The sequence below is a fragment of the Bufo bufo genome, chromosome 4 (assembly GCF_905171765.1).
Source record: "Bufo bufo chromosome 4, aBufBuf1.1, whole genome shotgun sequence".
Lineage (NCBI taxonomy): Eukaryota > Metazoa > Chordata > Amphibia > Anura > Bufonidae > Bufo > Bufo bufo.
The window spans coordinates 526,165,301-526,185,715 of NC_053392.1; the positions used below are offsets into that span (position 1 = coordinate 526,165,301).

General features: G+C 42.6%; 1 protein-coding gene across 3 annotated transcripts in view; it reads left to right on the forward strand.

Annotated features, from left to right (window-relative positions):
- The window catches only part of SPTBN1 (spectrin beta, non-erythrocytic 1), a 184,297-nt gene that overhangs the window by 103,844 nt on the left and 60,038 nt on the right, over positions 1-20,415 (forward strand). For all 3 annotated transcript variants that reach the window (XM_040429744.1, XM_040429745.1, XM_040429746.1), the window contains 5 exons: positions 5,774-5,947; positions 13,969-14,060; positions 15,804-15,884; positions 17,856-17,971; positions 19,505-19,617. In XM_040429744.1, coding sequence (XP_040285678.1) covers positions 5,774-5,947; positions 13,969-14,060; positions 15,804-15,884; positions 17,856-17,971; positions 19,505-19,617 — 576 coding nt within the window. The remainder of the gene's footprint in view (positions 1-5,773; positions 5,948-13,968; positions 14,061-15,803; positions 15,885-17,855; positions 17,972-19,504; positions 19,618-20,415) is intronic.

Sequence of the window (20,415 nt, forward strand, 5' to 3'; positions counted from 1 at the left end):
CCACAGTAGTCATCTGTAATCTTTGGGAGAAACTGGCAGCGAGAAGGTTGACACAGCCAAAGTTACTAATATTTTCTATTTGCCAACTTTCTCCTAGAACAATTTTTAGGATTTGCTGGGGGAAGAGGGGGAAGATTTAAGTGAACCCCTGTATTCTGCTGCAGTTCCAGAAGGACATTTGCAGATAATCTGAATTCCTGGAATCTCCGATACCCTATTATTTTCAGTTTAAATCATGGGGTCCATTTACACAGCCAGATTTGAAGCTGTAATGAGCACCAAGCAACAATATAACATAATAGTTTGTAGGGCTGAAAAAAGACATTTGTCCATCCAGTTCAGCCTGTTATCCTGCAAGTTTATCTAGAGGAAGGCAAAAAAAAAACATGAGGTGGAAGCCAATTGTCCCAACTCCCAATCACAATAACTCCCTGGATCAACGACTTCTCCAGATATCTAAAAACTATAACCTGTAATAATATTAAAATGAAAAAAGATACTGGGCACTCTCTAGAATACAAGGAACCTCACAATTTATTATCAATAAGACATATAAACATATAGACAGTTCATTTAATACCATTAAAACACCATAACATAAAATCCATATAAATATACTAAAATATGGATATAAAACTAGATTCCTAATAGTCTAAAAATATATATAGGAATAAGATCGCCTCTGATTGTTCGGGGATAAAAAGTCTTTGTAAATAAATGTTCCTCCAACTTTGAGTTTGGATATACTGTAGAAATATTCTTTAGGGTATTGATAGCCCAAATATAACTTATCCTCCACAAATGAAATGAAATCTCAGTTTTTCAATACAGTGATTTAGTTGTGCGGCGTCCCGCTATTACTCACTGTTCAGTTGAAATGCTTTATTCCGCTGCTTTGCCGGTACTTTGAGTTCAGGGATATCACATATGAGTTTCGTTCCCCTCTCTGTCTCGTAGGCGCCGCTCTATCAGTAGAAGAGCCGGCGCTCGATGGATATTGCAGGCTCCTTTTTCTGCGCTGGATTTGATTTGTGGATGAGGGTATGATACTCCTCAGAAAAGTCCTTTTGGAGTGCGCATAAGGTCTGCAGTGAGACAGTTAATCCGGGTATCTGTGATACTTTAGCACGGAAAATCAATGTCCATCAGGGGGGATCCTAGCACCAAACGTGTTTCGGGGTCTGTTATCACCCCTTCTATTACACTCCAGAGATACATCCAGGCCCCCCTTGAACAAAACAGTCATTTAAACCGCTTTTGTACAGGCCGATAGGAACTATTGGGGGATGAATGATTAGTTTATGTGCTTGTTCATCCTCTATACATTATGTTGGCTGCACACCCCATGTTTAAATGTGGCCAGCAAGCCAGCATTTTTAAGGTTTGCTCATTTGTCGGCTGATCAATACCATATTTTCACTGGACAATCATTGGGCCATGTCAAAAATCCCTTACCAAGTATCATCACCATAGTAGATCCTTACCATTCATTACCAAGTATCATCACCATAGTAAATCCCTACCATTCATTACCAAGTATCACCATTGTAGATCCTTACCATTCATTACCAAGTATCATCACCATAGTAGATCCCCACCATTCATTACCAAGTATTATCACCATTGTAGGTCCTTATCATTCATTACCAAGTATTATCACCATAGTACAGTCGTGGCCAAAAGTTTTGAGAATTACATAAATATTGGAAATTGGAAAAGTTGCTGCTTAAGTTTTTATAATAGCAATTTGCATATACCCCAGAATGTTATGAAGAGTGATCAGATGAATTGCATAGTCCTTCTTTGCCATGAAAATTTACCTAATCCCCAAAAAAACTTTCCACTGCATTTCATTGCTGTCATTAAAGGACCTGCTGAGATCATTTCAGTAATCGTCTTGTTAACTCAGGTGAGAATGTTGACGAGCACAAGGCTGGAGATCATTATGTCAGGCTGATTGGGTTAAAATGGCAGACTTGACATGTTAAAAGGAGGGTGATGCTTGAAATCATTGTTCTTCCATTGTTAACCATGGTGACCTGCAAAGAAACGCGTGCAGCCATCATTGCGTTGCATAAAAATGGCTTCACAGGCAAGGATATTGTGGCTACTAAGATTGCACCTCAATCAACAATTTATAGGATCCTCAAGAACTTCAAGGAAAGAGGTTCAATTCTTGTTAAGAAGGCTTCAGGGCGTCCAAGAAAGTCCAGCAAGCGCCATGATCGTCTCCTAAAGAGGATTCAGCTGCGGGATCGGAGTGCCACCAGTGCAGAGCTTGCTCAGGAATGGCAGCAGGCAGGTGTGAGCGCATCTGCACGCACAGTGAGGCAGACTTTTGGAAGATGGCCTGGTGTCAAAAAGGGCAGCAAAGAAGCCACTTCTCTCAAAAAAACCCCATCAGGGACAGATTGATCTTCTGCAGAAAGTATGGTGAATGGACTGCTGAGGACTGGGGCAAAGTCATATTCTCCGATGAAGCCTCTTTCCGATTGTTTGGGGCATCTGGAAAAAGGCTTGTCTGGAGAAGAAAAGGTGAGCGCTACCATCAGTCCTGTGTCATGCCAACAGTAAAGCATCCTGAGACCATTCATGTGTGGGGTTGCTTCTCATCCAAGGGAGTGGGCTCACTCACAATTTTGCCCCAAAACACAGCCATGAATAAAGAATGGTACCAAAACACCCTCCAACAGCAACTTCTTCCAACAACAGTTTGGTGAAGAACAATGCATTTTCCAGCACGATGGAGCACCGTGCCATAAGGCAAAAGTGATAACTAAGTGGCTCGGGGACCAAAACATTGACATTTTGGGTCCATGGCCTGGAAACTCCCCAGATCTTAATCCCATTGAGAACTTGTGGACAATCCTCAAGAGGCGAGTGGACAAACAAAAACCCACTAATTCTGACAAACTCCAAGAATGGATTATGAAAGAATGGGTTGCTATCAGTCAGGAATTGGCCCAGAAGTTGATTGAGAGCATGCCCAGTCGAATTGCAGAGGTCCTGAAAAAGAAGGGCCAACACTGCAAATACTGACTCTCTGCATAAATGTCATGTAATTGTCGATAAAAGCCTTTGAAACGTATGAAGTGCGTGTAATTATATTTCACTACATCACAGAAACAACTGAAACAAAGATCTAAAAGCAGTTTAGTAGCAAACTAATATTTTTGTCATTCTCAAAACTTTTGGCCACGACTGTAGATCCTTACCATTCATTACCAAGTATTCTCGCCATAGTAGATCCCTACCATTCATTTCCAAGTATTATCACCATTGTAGATCCTTACCATTAATTACCAAGTATCCTCACCATAGTAGATCCTTACTACTCATTACCAAGTATTATCACCATAGTAGATCCTTACTACTCATTACCAAGTATCATCACCATAGTAGATCCTTACCATTCATTTCAGTTTATTCATGTTACAGCAATATTTCAGTAGTCTGGCATAATTGAGGTCTGCAGATCTAAAATAAGCCTCATTCTGTAATATATGGTTTGAATGGTCATTACGAGCCTTGGATAAAAGCAGCATTGTCCACTGTACTAACAAACAACCATTATGGCCCTGGTATTTCTAGATAATGTGCAGCTCTAGAGACACATGATCATCTTTACACAGAACCTCAGTTTCTACAAATTTACTCACTAAGACATTGCTCATTAGCTCAGCAGTAGAAAAGGTTCATGTCCTCCTAAAAGATAGGGTTAGCTCCTACACCCAGTAATTTTGTGAGATTTGTCTGAATCACTGTGCAACATGAAAGCATTGTGAAAGATAGCCCTATTATCAGTGGATATGGAACATGTCTACACAATGCCTACACTATTCATCATCTCAACATGTTTGTAAAGCGCACTATGGAAGCCGTTACTGCAAGAGGTTTCTGACTAACTCTAGAAAAAAAAATTGGCTAAATGGTCAGTGGATGCTAAAAAATTAGAAGGAGCGCTTTTTATTAAACATTCCAGGAAAGGGGGAGTGCGGCACAAACATTGATTCTAAAGCCATATTATCAGAGAAATCTGTTTTACTAGTTTTTAAAGGGGTATTCTCATCTTGTGAAGTGAGGGAATTTGACTTGGATATCAAAATGAAGTGGCCACCATGATGGTCCACTCGCTGTGCAGGGAACTGCAGCTGGGCTATTCAAGTGACCCGGGAGCTCTATTCTGAGTTGAAAAACAGTATGGGGGCCATAGTGCTGAATCAGCACTGCAGCATCTTCATTCAAATTCATGGGGGGGGGGGGGGGGGTCAAACACTTTGAACCTTCACAGATCGTAGAATGATAGCTGTTCGGGATTTGGGATCTTTGAGATCCCCGCCGTTCAGCTTAAAGAGGACCTTTCACTACTCCTGACATGTATGTTTTAACATTCCCCATGTTATAACAATTCTGGAGCATCTATTCTTAAGGCTACATGCACATGACCGTATGTGTTTTGCGTGGTTTTTTTTTGCGGATCCATGCCATCCATGATAACAATGCCTAAAACAGACAAGAATAGGACATGTTCTATTTTTTTTTTTGCGGGGCTACGGAACGGGCATACTGATGCAGACAGCACACAGTGAAATGAATGGGTCCGCATCCTATCCGCAAAAAAACAGAACGGACACGGAAACAAACAACGTTCGTGTGCATGTAGCCTAAGACTCTATGTTGTGCCCTTCCTTTATTATTTCTACTAGAAGTTATGAATGAATTGCTAGCAGTCTGCAGTAAGGGTACAGATGGGTGGTAACCAGTTGGGGGGTGTACTTGCACAGACTCACTCTATCCAATCAGTGCTGCCATATTCAGACTGTGCAGGTACACCCCCCCCCCTCCCCAAACTGGATACCTCCCCTCTGTACCCTTACTGCAGACTGCTAGCAATTCATTCATAACTTCTAGTAGAAATAAGGAAGGGCACAACATAGAGTCTTAGGCTACATGCACACAAACGTTGTTTGTTTCAGTGTCCGTTCCATTTTATTATTATTATTTTTTTTATTTTTTTGCGTATAGGATGCGGACCCATTCATTTCACTGTGTGCTGTCTGCATCAGTATGCCCGTTCCGTAGCCCTGCAAAAAAAAAAAATTAATTCATGACTTCTAGTAGAAATAATAAAGGAATGGTATAACATAGAGCCATAAGAATAGATGCTCCAGAATGAAGCTAATAAAAAAGGCATGTCAGAAGTGGTGAAAGGTCCTCTTTAATAAAGGGACCACTGTGCTTTCTGGTGTTCACCCAAATACAATGGCATGTCTTTTGTACTGCTTATTGCAGGGGTCTCAGGGGCCTTCAGCTTTTTTTCCCCCTTTATCAATTGTCATTTATGGCCAGCTTAAGCTGTGGCTGGCAAAGAATGGTTGTCCAAGAATGCACAGTTGGCTTCCGCTCTTCCTAGAGTCACTTTTTAATAAGTCCTATAGTTTGTGACTAGTGTTTAACAAAAAAAAATCTTTCTTTTTTTTTCTATTTTGTGCAATTATCAGTGTTGTGCCGTGACCTGCAATAAGTGGGAAAGCCAGGTCTGCTCATCTCCTGGTATTAGTCTTGGCTGGGGGATAATTATCGTACACCTGAAAATCCACTCATAACTGGAAGGTTTCCAAGGTGGCTTACAGATCAGTTTCATAACACAGCTACACGTATCCTATAGCTTTTACACTTGACTGATTCATCGTTTTGTATTTTTCCTTATGGAAATTTGTTGATCTCATGCCCACTTCTTATATTGCAATGTCCCTGGCATTTTTTTTCACAGCCCAAGCCCACCAAGGGAAGAATGCGCATCCATTGTCTGGAGAATGTTGATAAAGCTCTGCAGTTCTTGAAAGAACAAAGGGTCCATCTAGAGAACATGGGATCTCATGATATTGTCGATGGAAACCACAGACTGACCCTTGGCCTCATATGGACCATCATCCTCAGATTCCAGGTACAGTAGACCATGGAAAATATAAGTTTTCTCAGCACTCAGATAAAATCCATCTTACTATATTTAGTATTAAAACTTATAGAAAAAATGTGAAACAATTTTGTTTACGTTTTTCTGGTGGACAACCACCCTTAGTCAGAGCAGTAGACCATGGTACATCATCTTCATACACATACTATAATACTGTTAGGTTATATATTGCTTAATAGTGATGACCAGGACCGAATCAGAAGCATTTCCCCGTTCTTTTAAAGTGATAACATACCAGTAGGATATGCCATGCCATCACTTTATGATCAATGGAAGTCCAGCCTCTAGAACCCCAACCAATCCTATGAATGAAGGATATGCAAAGCTAGTATAGCCTTTTTATCTGCAGAGTGAGGCTCCCGGCCACCTGGCTGTGGAAGAATCAGCAGCCGATCCCATCCACTTGTGTCCTTGATCCTATTCACTGTCCTCTTCATTCTCTGTGTTAGTGGGGTCCCAGAGGTTGGGCCAAAATTCTTGAAAACTGTAAAAATAAGAAACTATTTTGTCTATTATTATTTTTTAAGCCACTAGCACCTGAGCAAACTATTTTGGTGGAAATCTATGTTTGCAGTTCCCAGTAAAATCCTGGTAATGAGTTTTTACTATATTGAGCGATAGGCCTCTATTATAAAGGGGTTGTCCAGGATTAGAAAAAAACATGGAAGCTTTCTTCCAAAAACAGCACCATACCTGTCCATGGGTTGTCTGGTATTGCAGCTCAGCTCCATTTAATTGGGGGGCTCAGCTGTAATACCACAAACAGTCTGTGGACAGGCGTGGCGCCGTTTTTAAAAGCATGTTGCCATGTTCTTGCAGTCTTGGACAAACCCTTGGTCTTTATCATTCATTATGGTTCTCCACTTTATCTGTAAAATGTGTTGGCTGTCCGTGATTTTTGGATAACTTTTCAAAATAAAGAAAGAAAATAATCTGGTTGGCAACCCTGGTGTGGTCCCACACAGATATTAACCACCTCCGGACCGCCTAACGCAGATTCGCGTTCCGGAGGTGGCAGCGCTGCGCACAGTCACGCATATACGCGTCATCTCGCGAGACGCGAGATTTCGCTCCAAGCCGGCCCGCGCATGCGCATCGCGGGCCGGCAAAAGTTAAAGAACAAGTTAGTCACCAGCCTGCCAGCAACGATCATTGGCTGGCAGGCTGGCGATTTTTAAAAAATCCAATCACAAGCCATATAACAGATCATATTAGTAAATATGATCTGTTATATGGCTTCTCTGCTCCTGTGCTGGTCCTTTTCGTCGGTTGGATCCAGCACAGGAGCAGACTGAACTGTGAGTAGCACCAACACTTCACTGTAGCCCCTGATCACCCCCCTGCACCCCAATTAACCCTTTGATCACCCCTTTGATCGCCCCTGTCAATCACCAGTGAAAGGAAAAAAAGTGATCAGTGTAAACTGTCACTTTTTTTTTTTCACTAGTATTGGCTGTTAGGTTTTAGGGATAGTTTAGGCCCCTTGGTTAGGTAGTTAGCGTCAGTTAGCGCCCACCCCACCGCACCGCAGTCACTTTTATTCGCTGAATAGCGTATCGCTAATCAGCATTTGTACTTTTATAGTATCTGTAAGTGATCAAAACTGATCACGGTCAGATCTATAATAGTATTAGTGTCACTTTAGTTCGCCCTCCACCCAAAACGCAGTGTTTGCCCGATCAGGCCTGATCGGTCGCCCACACGTGCGTTCACCCACGCCCGCCCCACCGCAGTGACAAAAAATATATATTTTTTGATCACTGCACATTCATTTTACACGCACTGCGGCGATAAAAAAATCAGTTTTGATATTTTTTATCAACCGCAGCGGCCTCCGGTACTTCGCTAGCCTCCCCTTTGTAAGACAGGTTTGCTTTTTTTCTTGGGTAGTCTCAGGGAATACCCCTAAATTTAGTAGTCCAAAATGTCAAACAGGGGGTATTCTTCTGAAGAGGCCTACAGGATTCTGACCCAGTCGGATGAGGAGTGGGAACCCTCATCTGATGAATCTAGCGGGTCAGAATATGAACCTGTGGAAAGCAGTGGCTCTCTGACCCAAAGTTCGGACGAGGAGGTGGAGGTCCCTGGCAGCACCAGGCGTACCCGGCCCCATGTCGCTAGACCACAGGTTATGCAGGATCCGCTTCAAGAGCAGCAGAGTGGGGCTGTCGCTGCCGGATCACGTGGTGAGGCATACACCAGCAGCGCAGCCCTCCCTGGACCTAGTACCAGCACTGCCGTACAACATGGTGACGTGGCGAGCACCAGAAGGGCAGTTGAAGCTGGTACGGTGGCACGTGCACTAGTTACCCCGTCGCAGCCACCGCAAAGACAGGCCCGTAGAGCCCCTAGAATCCCTGAGGTGCTGGCAAACCCTGATTGGCAGTCACCAACTTCAGCCGCACCTGTAGTTCCCCCTTTCACCGCCCAGTCTGGAGTTCGGGTTGAGACGGCTCAAATCGGTTCGGCCCTGGGATTTTTTGAGCTGTTCTTGACTGCGGAGCTCTTGGACTTAGTCGTGGCAGAGACCAACCAGTATGCCACACAATTTATATCCGCCAACCCGGGAAGCTTTTATGCCCAGCCTAAACATGGGCCTGACAAAAAAGCATGAATTGCGGTCATATTGGTCAACGCACCCGATTCATCACATGCCCATGTTCTCTGCTGCTATGTCCAGGGCACGATTTGAGGCCATCCTCCGTTTCCTGCATTTTAGCGACAACACCACCTCCCGTCCCAGAGGCCACCCAGCTTTTGACCGGCTCCACAAAATTCGGCCCCTCATAGACCATTTCAACCAGAAATTTGCAGATTTGTATACCCCCGAGCAAAACATCTGCGTAGACGAGTCCCTAATACATTTTACCGGGCGCCTTGGCTTCAAACAGTACATCCCAAGCAAGCGTGCCCGGTATGGGGTCAAATTGTATAAGCTCTGTGAAAGGGCCACAGGCTATACCCACAAATTTCGTGTCTATGAGGGAAAAGATCAGACCCTGGAGCCGGTCGGTTGCCCTGACTACCTGGGGAGCAGTGGGAAGACAGTCTGGGACTTGGTGTCACCCTTATTCGGCAAGGGGTACCATCTTTATGTGGACAATTTCTACACAAGTGTGGCCCTCTTTAGGCATTTGTTTCTAGAACGGATTTGCGCCTGTGGCACCGCGCGAACTAGTCGCGTGGGCTTCCCCCAACGGCTTGTAACCACCCGTCTTGCAAGGGGGCAGAGGGCTGCCTTGTGTAACGAAGAACTGCTCGCGGTGAAATGGAGAGACAAGCGTGACGTTTACATGCTCTCCTCCATTCACGCAGACACGACAATCCAAATTGAGCGAGCAACCCGTGTCATTGAAAAGCCCCTCTGTGTCCACGACTATAATGCGCTCATGGGAGGGGTGGACTTCAATGACCAGATGTTGTCTCCGTATTTAGTTTCCCGCAGAACCAGACGCTGGTATAAGAAGGTGTCTGTATATTTAATTCAATTGGCGCTGTACAATAGTTTTGTTCTCTACAGTAAGGCTGGGAGAACACGATCTTTCCTCAAATTCCAGGAAGAGATCATCGAGAACCTCCTTTACCCAGGAGGTTCCGTGGCCCCATCCCCCAGTGTAGTTAGCCGTCTACACGAGCGACATTTCCCCAGTGTCGTTCCTGGTACCTCAACCCAACCGTCACCCCGAAAAAGATGTCGTGTCTGTAGCAGGAGTGGAATAAGGCGTGACACCCGCTATTTCTGTCCTGACTGTGCTGACCACCCTGCCCTATGCTATGGAGAGTGTTTCCGGAAGTACCACACACAGGTACACCTAGCATAGGGATTGCATCTCACAGGACAGGCACACAGGGCTATTAGGGCCCTTTTACTCTCAGCTGCTGCAAACCTCTCCTTTCACCTGGGATAAAGTGCATAACGTACTTCGCCACATCTTTGGGCGATTTGCGCTTTGCACATTGTCCCATGGGGAAGGAGAGGTTTGTTCTATAAAGGTAAAAAAAACTAAACAAAAAAAAAATTACCGGTAAGTAAAAAAGTTAAAAAAGTTTAAAAAAGTTAATATGTTCTGTTCTAAAGTTAATAAAGTTATTGCTTTGCGGCCTGGTTTTTTCTTTTTTGTTTTGTTTTTTTTACCTTCCAGGTGGACCAACCGATCGACCAGCTGCAGCACTGATGTGCATTCGGACAGAAGCATTGTGCTGCTGTCAGATTACACGCAAGTCGGTGTATGCGGCGCTGCAAGACGAGATTTCTCCTCTGCAGTAAAAGATATGTTTGCCGAGGCATATGAGCTGAGGAGGTGGCGGTGTTCATATACTTTGGCAAACACTTTGTATATATAAAAAAAAAAATCCCGGCAATGATTTATTCATCCACATCGATTGATGTGAATGGAGAAATCTGGTTTGCCAGGGCATACGAGCTGAAGTGGGTATGGATGTTGGGCGGAGCTCCTATGTCCTGGCAGACGCCTTTCCCCTCCTTTTTCTTTTTTTGGCAGAGATTTTTTCATCCACATTGATCGATGCGAATGAAGAAATCTGTGCCGTTCATTTTTTTCTTTCAGCCCAGAGGCTGAACGGAAAAAAAAAATCTCATTACCCGTATGCTCAATATAAGGAGAATAGCAGAAACTCCTAATGCTGGGCATACATGTAATGATTGCGGAGACCCTCAAATGCCAGGGCAGTACAAACACCCCACAAATAACACCATTTTGGAAAGAAGACACCCCAAGGTATTTGCTGAGGGGCATATTGAGTCCATGAAAGATTGAAATTTTTGTCCCAAGTTAGCGGAAAGGGAGACTTTGTGAGAACAAAATCCAAAAAATCAATTTCCGCTAACTTGTGCCAAAATTTTTTTTTTTCAATGAACTCGCCATGCCCCTCATTGAATACCTTGGGGTGTCTTCTTTCCAAAATGGGGTCACATGTGGGGTATTTATACTGCCCTGGCATTTTAGGGGCCCCAAAGCGTGAGAAGAAGTCTGGTATCCAAATGTCTAAAAATGCCCTCCTAAAAGGAATTTGGGCCCCTTTGCCCACCTAGGCTGCAAAAAAGTGTCACACATGTGGTATCTCCGTATTCAGCAGAAGTTGGGGAATATGTTTTGGGGTGTCATTTTACATATACCCATGCTGGGTGAGATAAATATCTTGGTCAAATGCCAACTTTGTATAAAAAAAATGGGAAAAGTTGTCTTTTGCCAAGATATTTCTCTCACCCAGCATGGGTATATGTAAAATGACACCCCAAAACACATTCCTTACCTTCTCCTGAGTACGGAGATACCAGATGTGTGACACTTTTTTGCAGCCTAGCTGGGCAAAGGGGCCCACATTCCAAAGAGCACCTTTCAGATTTCACAGGTCATTTACCTACTTACCAGACATTAGGGCCCCTGGAAAATGCCAGGGCAGTATAACTGCCCCACAAGTGACCCCATTTTGGAAAGAAGACACCCCAAGGTATTCCGTGAGGGGCATGGCAAGTTCCTAGAATTTTTTATTTTTTGTCACAAGTTAGTGGAAAATGATGATTTTTTTTTTTTTTTTTTTTTTTTTTCATACAAAGTCTCCTATTCCACTAACTTGTGACAAAAAAAAAAAATTTCCATGAACTCACTATGCCCATCAGCGAATACCTTGGGGTCTCTTCTTTCCAAAATGGGGTCACTTGTGGGGTAGTTATACTGCCCTGGCATTCTAGGGGCCCAAATGTGTGGTAAGGAGTTTGAAATCAAATTCTGTTAAAAATGACGAGTGAAATCCGAAAGGTGCTCTTTGGAATATGGGCCCCTTTGCCCACCTAGGCTGCAAAAAAGTGTCACACATCTGGTATCTCCGTACTCAGGAGAAGGTGGGGAATGTGTTTTGGGGTGTCATTTTACATATACCCATGCTGGGTGAGAGAAATATCTTGGCAAAAGACAACTTTTCCCATTTTTTTATACAAAGTTGTCATTTGACCAAGATATTTATCTCACCCAGCATGGGTATATGTAAAAAGACACCCCAAAACACATTCCTCAACTTCTCCTGAGTACGGGGATACCAGATGTGTGACACTTTTTTGCAGCCTAGGTGGGCAAAGGGGCCCATATTCCAAAGAGCACCTTTCGGATTTCACTCGTCATTTTTTACAGAATTTGATTTCAAACTCCTTACCACACATTTGGGCCCCTAGAATGCCAGGGCAGTATAACTACCCCACAAGTGACCCCATTTTGGAAAGAAGAGACCCCAAGGTATTCGCTGATGGGCATAGTGAGTTCATGGAAGTTTTTATTTTTTGTCACAAGTTAGTGGAATATGAGACTTTGTATGAAAAAAAAAAAAAAAAAAAAAATCATCATTTTCCACTAACTTGTGACAAAAAATAAAAAATTCTAGGAACTCGCCATGCCCCTCACGGAATAGCTTGGGGTGTCTTCTTTCCAAAATGGGGTCACTTGTGGGGTAGTTATACTGCCCTGGCATTCTAGGGGCCCAAATGTGTGGTAAGGAGTTAGAAATCAAATTCTGTAAAAAATGATGAGTGAAATCCGAAAGGTGCTCTTTGGAATATGGGCCCCTTTGCCCACCTAGGCTGCAAAAAAGTGTCACACATCTGGTATCTCCGTACTCAGGAGAAGGTGGGGAATGTGTTTTGGGGTGTCATTTTATATATACCCATGCTGGGTGAGAGAAATATCTTGGCAAAAGACAACTTTTCCCATTTTTTTATACAAAGTTGTCATTTGACCAAGATATTTATCTCACCCAGCATGGGTATATGTAAAAAGACACCCCAAAACACATTCCTCAACTTCTCCTGAGTACGGGGATACCAGATGTGTGACACTTTTTTGCAGCCTAGGTGGGCAAAGGGGCCCATATTCCAAAGAGCACCTTTCGGATTTCACTCGTCATTTTTTACTGAATTTGATTTCAAACTCTTTACCACACATTTGGGCCCCTAGAATGCCAGGGCAGTATAACTACCCCACAAGTGACCCCATTTTGGAAAGAAGAGACCCCAAGGTATTCGCTGATGGGCATAGTGAGTTCATAGAACTTTTTATTTTTTGTCACAAGTTAGTGGAATATGAGACTTTGTAAGAAAAAAAAAAAAAAAAAAAAAAATCATCATTTTCCGCTAACTTGTGACAAAAAATAAAAAGTTCTATGAACTCACTATGCCCATCAGCGAATACCTTAGGGTGTGTACTTTCAGAAATGGGGTCATTTGTGGGGTGTTTGTACTGTCTGGGCATTGTAGAACCTCAGGAAACATGACAGGTGCTCAGAAAGTCAGAGCTGCTTCAAAAAGCGGAAATTCACATTTTTGTACCATAGTTTGTAAACGCTATAACTTTTACCCAAACCATTTTTTTTTTACCCAAACATTTTTTTTTTATCAAAGACATGTAGAACTATAAATTTAGAGCAAAATTTCTATATGGATGTCGTTTTTTTTTGCAAAATTTTACAACTGAAAGTGAAAAATGTCATTTTTTTGCAAAAAAATCGTTAAATTTCGATTAATAACAAAAAAAGTAAAAATGTCAGCAGCAATGAAATACCACCAAATGAAAGCTCTATCAGTGAGAAGAAAAGGAGGTAAAATTCATTTGGGTGGTAAGTTGCATGACCGAGCAATAAATGGTGAAAGTAGTGTAGGTCAGAAGTGTAAAAAGTGGCCTGGTCTTTCAGGGTGTTTAAGCACTGGGGGCTGAGGTGGTTAAAGTGATGGAGTGTCCTAGCAATGTCCTATCACTTTATAAAATGGGAATAAGCCTTTAAATAAGTATCTGCTAATTACTGGTGATCCGTTAATATTATACTATGTGATATCTGTACTTATTACCCCTGGGCCAGATGTTACCGTGGTGAATTGTGTGTTATTTGCCAGCCTGGAATTTCTAGATCACACATCTGGTTAGAAGCGTGCCACCTGACGGCCATGTACCCACCTCTTCTTACTGAATGCCCTTTGTCTCTGCTAGATCCAAGATATCAGTGTAGAAACAGAGGACAATAAGGAGAAGAAATCTGCTAAGGATGCGCTGCTTTTATGGTGCCAGATGAAGACAGCTGGGTGAGTGGAGATTAAAAGATTACCTCAAAAGATCTTCTTACAGTTTAACGTTTTCACAAAAACAATTGCGCTGGCTAGAAACATGTCCTGTCTAACTGGATTACCGCCGTGCACATAAATGACGGTATTCTGTGTCAGAAGGATCGGGATTGCGGGGATGTGTGAGGAAATATGCATACATTAAACGGGTTTACTTACTAATCCAGTGTGCGAGGACGCGTTAGGCCTATCGCTTTCACATGCATCCTGTCTTACGGAGAGATTTAGATATTCATATGGCATATGAGGAGTAGCACTGCATTGCCTTGGTAGCAGGCCAGGTAACCTGGCCTAGAAATTGACTAATCTCTTTTTGGACTGTTTTTCATTGATTTCTATAGAAATTCCTATTGCTGGGCCTTAGCAGAACATTTTGCAATGTCTGTTCACATAGTCGAGACAATCTCTTTGTCTGCTACCATCATTAAATAAGAAAATGTTGTATTCTGAGACCCTATATTTGATTGACACTGCAGTTGGTTTACATATCAGTTATGCCCTGGCATCGCCCCCTGTACAAGCAGTGATGACAGGGATGCCTATACTCTAATATGCAGAATATCTGCAGGACAGGCTGTCCCCCGGCAGATGTCAGGGGAAGGAAGGATATGGCATCTTGGATGGAGAGGTATCTTGTGGCAGCTTAGGTCACGTTCACATCTCCATTTAGGCGTTGCCGGATCCCCATTGACTGCAATGAGGTCCGGCAGTGATCCTGCCAATTTCCGGCATAAATTTTGTCTGTCCGACAGCCGTAATTTGTGCTGAATAAGGCAGCTGGATCTTCTAAATGGAGAAGTGAATGCGGCCTTACTTTTCTCTCCATCTTAAAAATATTCTACAGTTTTCAACCCAGCACCTGCATCTAAATACTTAATTGCATGTAATTAAAATTTTTGCATAGCCACTGAGTTATTCAATAAAATGTATGTGTATAACGCCACCTGTAGTTTTTTATTTTCCTCTTATTTCTTTGTCCGGCTCATTGAGATGGCCGCACGTGCTCAGTTTCATCCTTAAACTGCCTCCTGAGCTGTGATAGGGTGAGCATGGACACGCCCCCTTAGCTGCAGCAGAAAAGACACTCCCCTTAACCTTTTAGTTTCATATAATTCTAGCAGATCAATGAATGGGGAGATCTCTGGATCCATGTGAGGTACAGGGCTGGTTCTGGCTTTGTTAGAAAGAGATTGTCACGTACTATATGAAGGTTGATATAAATTTTTTACATTAGTCATGGGATAACCCCTTTAAAAACGTGTGTATGGGGGAGATAGGTAGAATAGCTGTTGGCCAAACATGCATATGGAGCGCTACACATACAGAAGACCCCAGTGTCTAAAAGGGTTTGTGCCAGGTATTAAACGTACCCCGTCCGCAGCACAGAAGATAAATGTCTGATCGAGGGGGTTGTACATTGCAGAGTGCTGTACTTGACGTCTTTGGAACAGGTCCTTGGAGATAAATGGAGCAGCAGTGCACATGCTCGACTGCTGATCTGCGACTACAGGCGACTCGGGACCCCTATTCTAGTGAGGGTCCCAGTGGTGTTATCCCTTCTGGTCTGACCAATGGATAGGGGAAATCTCTAGACGGCCCCTTTTTTAGCACCTCGTGAATGGAGCAGTGACACTATCTTTACTGTAGATTATATGATATCATTATATTTGGAATCTTAATCCTATCGATATGCTTGTGTTTCAGATATCCGAATGTGAACATACATAACTTTACAACCAGCTGGAGAGATGGGATGGCGTTCAATGCACTCATTCATAAACACAGGTAAGAGCACCAAAGGTATTTGACAGTTCTAAAGAGAAGGAAACGGCTCATTCTTCTGACCCCTGTTAAGTTATGCACATAAGTTTTAGCTAAAAGAGTTGGCCTATCTGGGACATTAAAGGCATATCGCTAGGACATGCCATCTCTGGGACCTGCTCCTATCTCCACAATGGGGCCCCCAAAGTGAACAGACAACACGTCTGGCCACCCTCCATTCACCACTGTGTAGGAGTTCCGAAAATAGCTGAGCACCTGTGCGCTCGCCATTCACTGCCATGAGACTTTCGAAAACAGCCGCTTTGGGGCCCTGTTCTGACAATAGGATCGAGTCCAGAATTTGGATCTGCACCTATTTGATATTGATGGCATATTGCATCAATATGCCATGAATGTCCCAGATGGGCCAACCTCTTTAAACCTTAATCTACACAACATGCACCCAATTCCAAGAATATTTTCTTCACTGTTGTTGTGGAGCCTTCTTTTTTTTATTTTTTATATATATATATCTTATTAGTTTATATTCTTCTTTGTGGTTATATCCACGTGTTGTTCTACTAGACCATACCATTATCTTGTATCGTAGTGACAAAAATCTGCCCGGTATCCAAATGTCTTTCTATATGGTTGCACTTAGCTTTACGGTCTATCAAGATTCCCTCACGGAAATCTAGACAAGATATAAATTATACACCGTGGTCTTGGTCTGCCACATCTACACCTATTTATGGAACCTACTGTGGTCTAGACGCCAGACCTGTGTGTGACAGTCATGTCTGACTGTTTGTGGAGTGATCTTCAACTTTTACCATAGATGATATAGTCTTGCACGTATGCTTACATGGGTTGTTGATGCCCTTTACTAAAATTTTCGTTATAGTCCGCTTTTATATAATAAAAAATTAGTTATTCTGTAAAGCTCCTTAACAAGCAAGGCAGCAGTTTTATTCACTGTGCCACCCCGATGCCCCTATAGCCAAGGCCGAGAAACTAGACCCTAAAGGGCCACTGTTGAGCATTGAAAATGCCACTACGATAAAATAAAGTTCTGCCTCGGCAGCAAAATCTGAAAAGAGGTTGTCCAGACAGGACTATCATTTACGTAAAATTAGATGAAGTATTATTCTAATTACATGGAAAAATGCAGCATCGGAGAGCTAAACAGTGCTAAATCACATGCAGGAATGCATATACTGGCGAGGTGTGCCCCGTATTTAAAAAAAAATAAAAAATAAAAAAAAGTTTCTGGAGAAATTATGGAAATTATGCCAAAATAAATGATTCACATTTGTGGAATAGTTAGCAGTAATTTTAAATGGATCAGGGAAGTGCTAAGTTCATAAGTGCGGTACGCTGGGAGTTCTGGTCTTTACACTGAAACCAAAGAGGAATTTTCCTAATTGGTTCCTCCAGTCAGTATATCTGTAGGCAATTGAGCTTTTTGTCAGGGTTAAAGGCCTTTAGAGACAGACATTCATTATGTGCCAGGAAATATCCGTTATCCCACTATTCTGTATGCTATTCATTCTTGTTATTTATCTCCAGTAGGACGTCATTTTACCACCATGGTCTTTATAATTTAAACCACTTGTTGAGGGTCCTAGGAAAACAGTCTCGAGGAGAAGCTGATTTTCAGGAAATCAGCTTGTAATGAATTTTATACTCTGGAAAATGTGGCTTTTGCCTTATTTTTCTTGTATTTTTTTTATTTTTTATTGTACATGCATTTTGTGTATTTTTTGCATTCTGCTCTAGCTTGGTTGTTTCATTTCCTTAATAAGAAAGTGCACTTTCCTAGTAAGCCCACCATGATGGCTTTGGAAGAAGATAATATACAGATTGATGGTGTCTGGGTCAGATCTGAGCAGCCAGGCTTGACCATGTGAAAGGTGTCATGGTGCTTTTTGTTTTCTTTCAGTATATTTAGTTGTGATTTGCCTTCACTTATGTGATAACCTGTTCTCCACACAGGCCGGATCTGATTGATTTTGACAAGTTGAAGAAGTCAAACGCACACTACAATCTCCAGAATGCCTTCAATCTTGCCGAGCAGCACCTTGGGCTCACAAAGCTTCTGGACCCAGAAGGTGAGCACAGTGATGAATACAAGCTGGGACTATGCCATCAGCAAATGACCTATTGCTTAAAGGGACACTGACAGGCCCTATAAACATATTTAGTTATTCCTATGCAGTGTATTCCAATGATATAAGAGTACCCCCTGTCCGCATTGTAAACCATGTAAAAACAACTTTATATTGATCTGTCAATCACATTTCTTTATGCCCAGCCGCGCCTCAACTGTCGCTTCCTAACGCCGCCCAGCTCATTATTATTCACTGCGCTGGGCGGCTCTTACATTCCCCTGTCAGTTGCCGCGCATGCCCGATAGATACTTATGGGCATCGGCCTCAATCGGACCATCTGCGCATGCGCTGGCACCCTCCCAAGCCTGTAATTAAATCCAGCGCTCTTCTCTCCGGCGCTGGATTCAATTAGAGGCTTGGGAGGGTGTCGGCGCATGCGCAGATGGTGCGATTGAGGCCGATGCCCATAAGTATCTATCGGGTATGCGCGGCAAGTGACCGGATCGGGGAATGTAAGAGCCGCCCAGCGCAGTGAATAATAATGAGCTGGGCGGTGCTAGGAAGTGACAGTTGAGGCGCGGCTGGGCACGAAGGTAGGAGAAAAAACGCCCCTTGGGCATAAAGAAATGTGATTGACAGATCAATATAAAGTTGTTTTTACATGGTTTACAATGCGGACAGGGGGTACTCTTATATCATTGGAATAATCTTTAATAGATCTATGACTGCATAGGAATAACTAAATGTTTATAGGGCCTGTCAGTGTCCCTTTAAAACAAGTTTTAATGTTAAACATATTTTAGAATTTTGAGTATTTTCCAATACTGCAGTTTTTTGCATTGGCCATTAAGCCTAATAATATGTCCTGTCCTGTAGAGATTACTTTTTAGCAGTCATTTCATCATCACAGGCAGGATTGCAATGACAGGTAACAGATGGATGGATATTACAGAGTCCACCATCTACTATAGATAATAGTCTCAGCTAATCTACTCCCTCCCTGTCCAATGACCTCTGCACAGGTGTTAGAGCATGTCTACAACACTCACCCCTACAGGTCATTGAGTCCCCTCCAGACTGTTGTATCTATTGCCCATGTGGCTGCTGTAAAGCATATCTCTAAATGCAGTAAAGAACAGCTCTGACAAGATGGCTGCCCCCGCAATCTTGCATAGAAAATAGCTTTAAAAAAATTATGCCGCCAGAAAATAAAAACGGGGTAGTCTGTAACCCTGGAGACTGATTGGTCTGCATAGGAGCCATAGTCGTAAAACATGTTTCGGATTACACTCTGTTTTGTGCGGAAGAACCACCGTATACTACAGTAGCCTTACTCTCCCTCAGACTTGATCCTCAGTAAGAGAAGCCTATGCGTGTTACATAGGATGAGATGACGCAGACTTTATACAAATCCCATTCCTTCTAATGCAAAACCCGTTATCAATGGTAATCAAAATGAGATAATTGCGTTAGCTGAGGCCGTTTAAAATTGTTTTATGTTGTGTTTTTTTTTGTTTTTTTTTATATTTCCAGATATTAGCGTTGATCATCCTGATGAAAAGTCAATCATCACTTATGTTGTCACATACTATCATTACTTCTCAAAAATGAAGGCTCTGGCTGTGGAAGGAAAGCGTATTGGAAAAGTAAGTTTAATTTTTAGTGCAGTGGTATCGTTCCCCAAATACACGAGTCCTACGAGGAAGATGCCACTCCTGCATTGCTTATGTGGCCTGCATAACCCCTGGGATAATGTCACTCATTCGTTTTTAATTTTCCAATTTGAATTATTATTGGGTTAACATATCCCCCATCATGAGGACATGAGCAGTAAATACATTTCTAATCGCCACTGTTTCTTTTTGGGGAGACTTTAATCAATCAGATCTGTTGTATGTATTAGTTAGGCCTCATGCACACAACCCTATTTTTGGTCCGCATCCGATCCGCAGACCCTTTCATTTCAGTGGCACCACAAAAAAAATTTACACAGCACACCATGTTCTGACCATTCCTGTGTCCGTTCTGCCATTGTTGTTTTGCGGGCAAGAATTGGCATTTTTACAATAGTGTGGAACAAAAAAAGTGTGTGGGACGCTCATCACCGATATCCGTGTTTTTATGGATCCGCAGTTTGCATGAAGCCCCTTTCTTGAACCTGGGACCTGTCACCTCTCCGATGTGTCTGTTTTTAGTATATACTTACCTTTCCTATAATATAACAATGCTTGATGATCTTTGTGTTGTGCTGTTCCTCTGTTATTCATACGAGAAATTTGTGGTTGATTTGACAAATGGTTGTTACCATTTGGGGAGTGTGGCCATTTACATTCTGAGATTATCCGATCAGTGCTGGTCGTGTCCGTTTGTGTAGAGACGCACTCGTTTGACAAGAGGAAGTAGCAGTTGTCTATTAATAAATAGATTTCCAGGAGGATTAACAA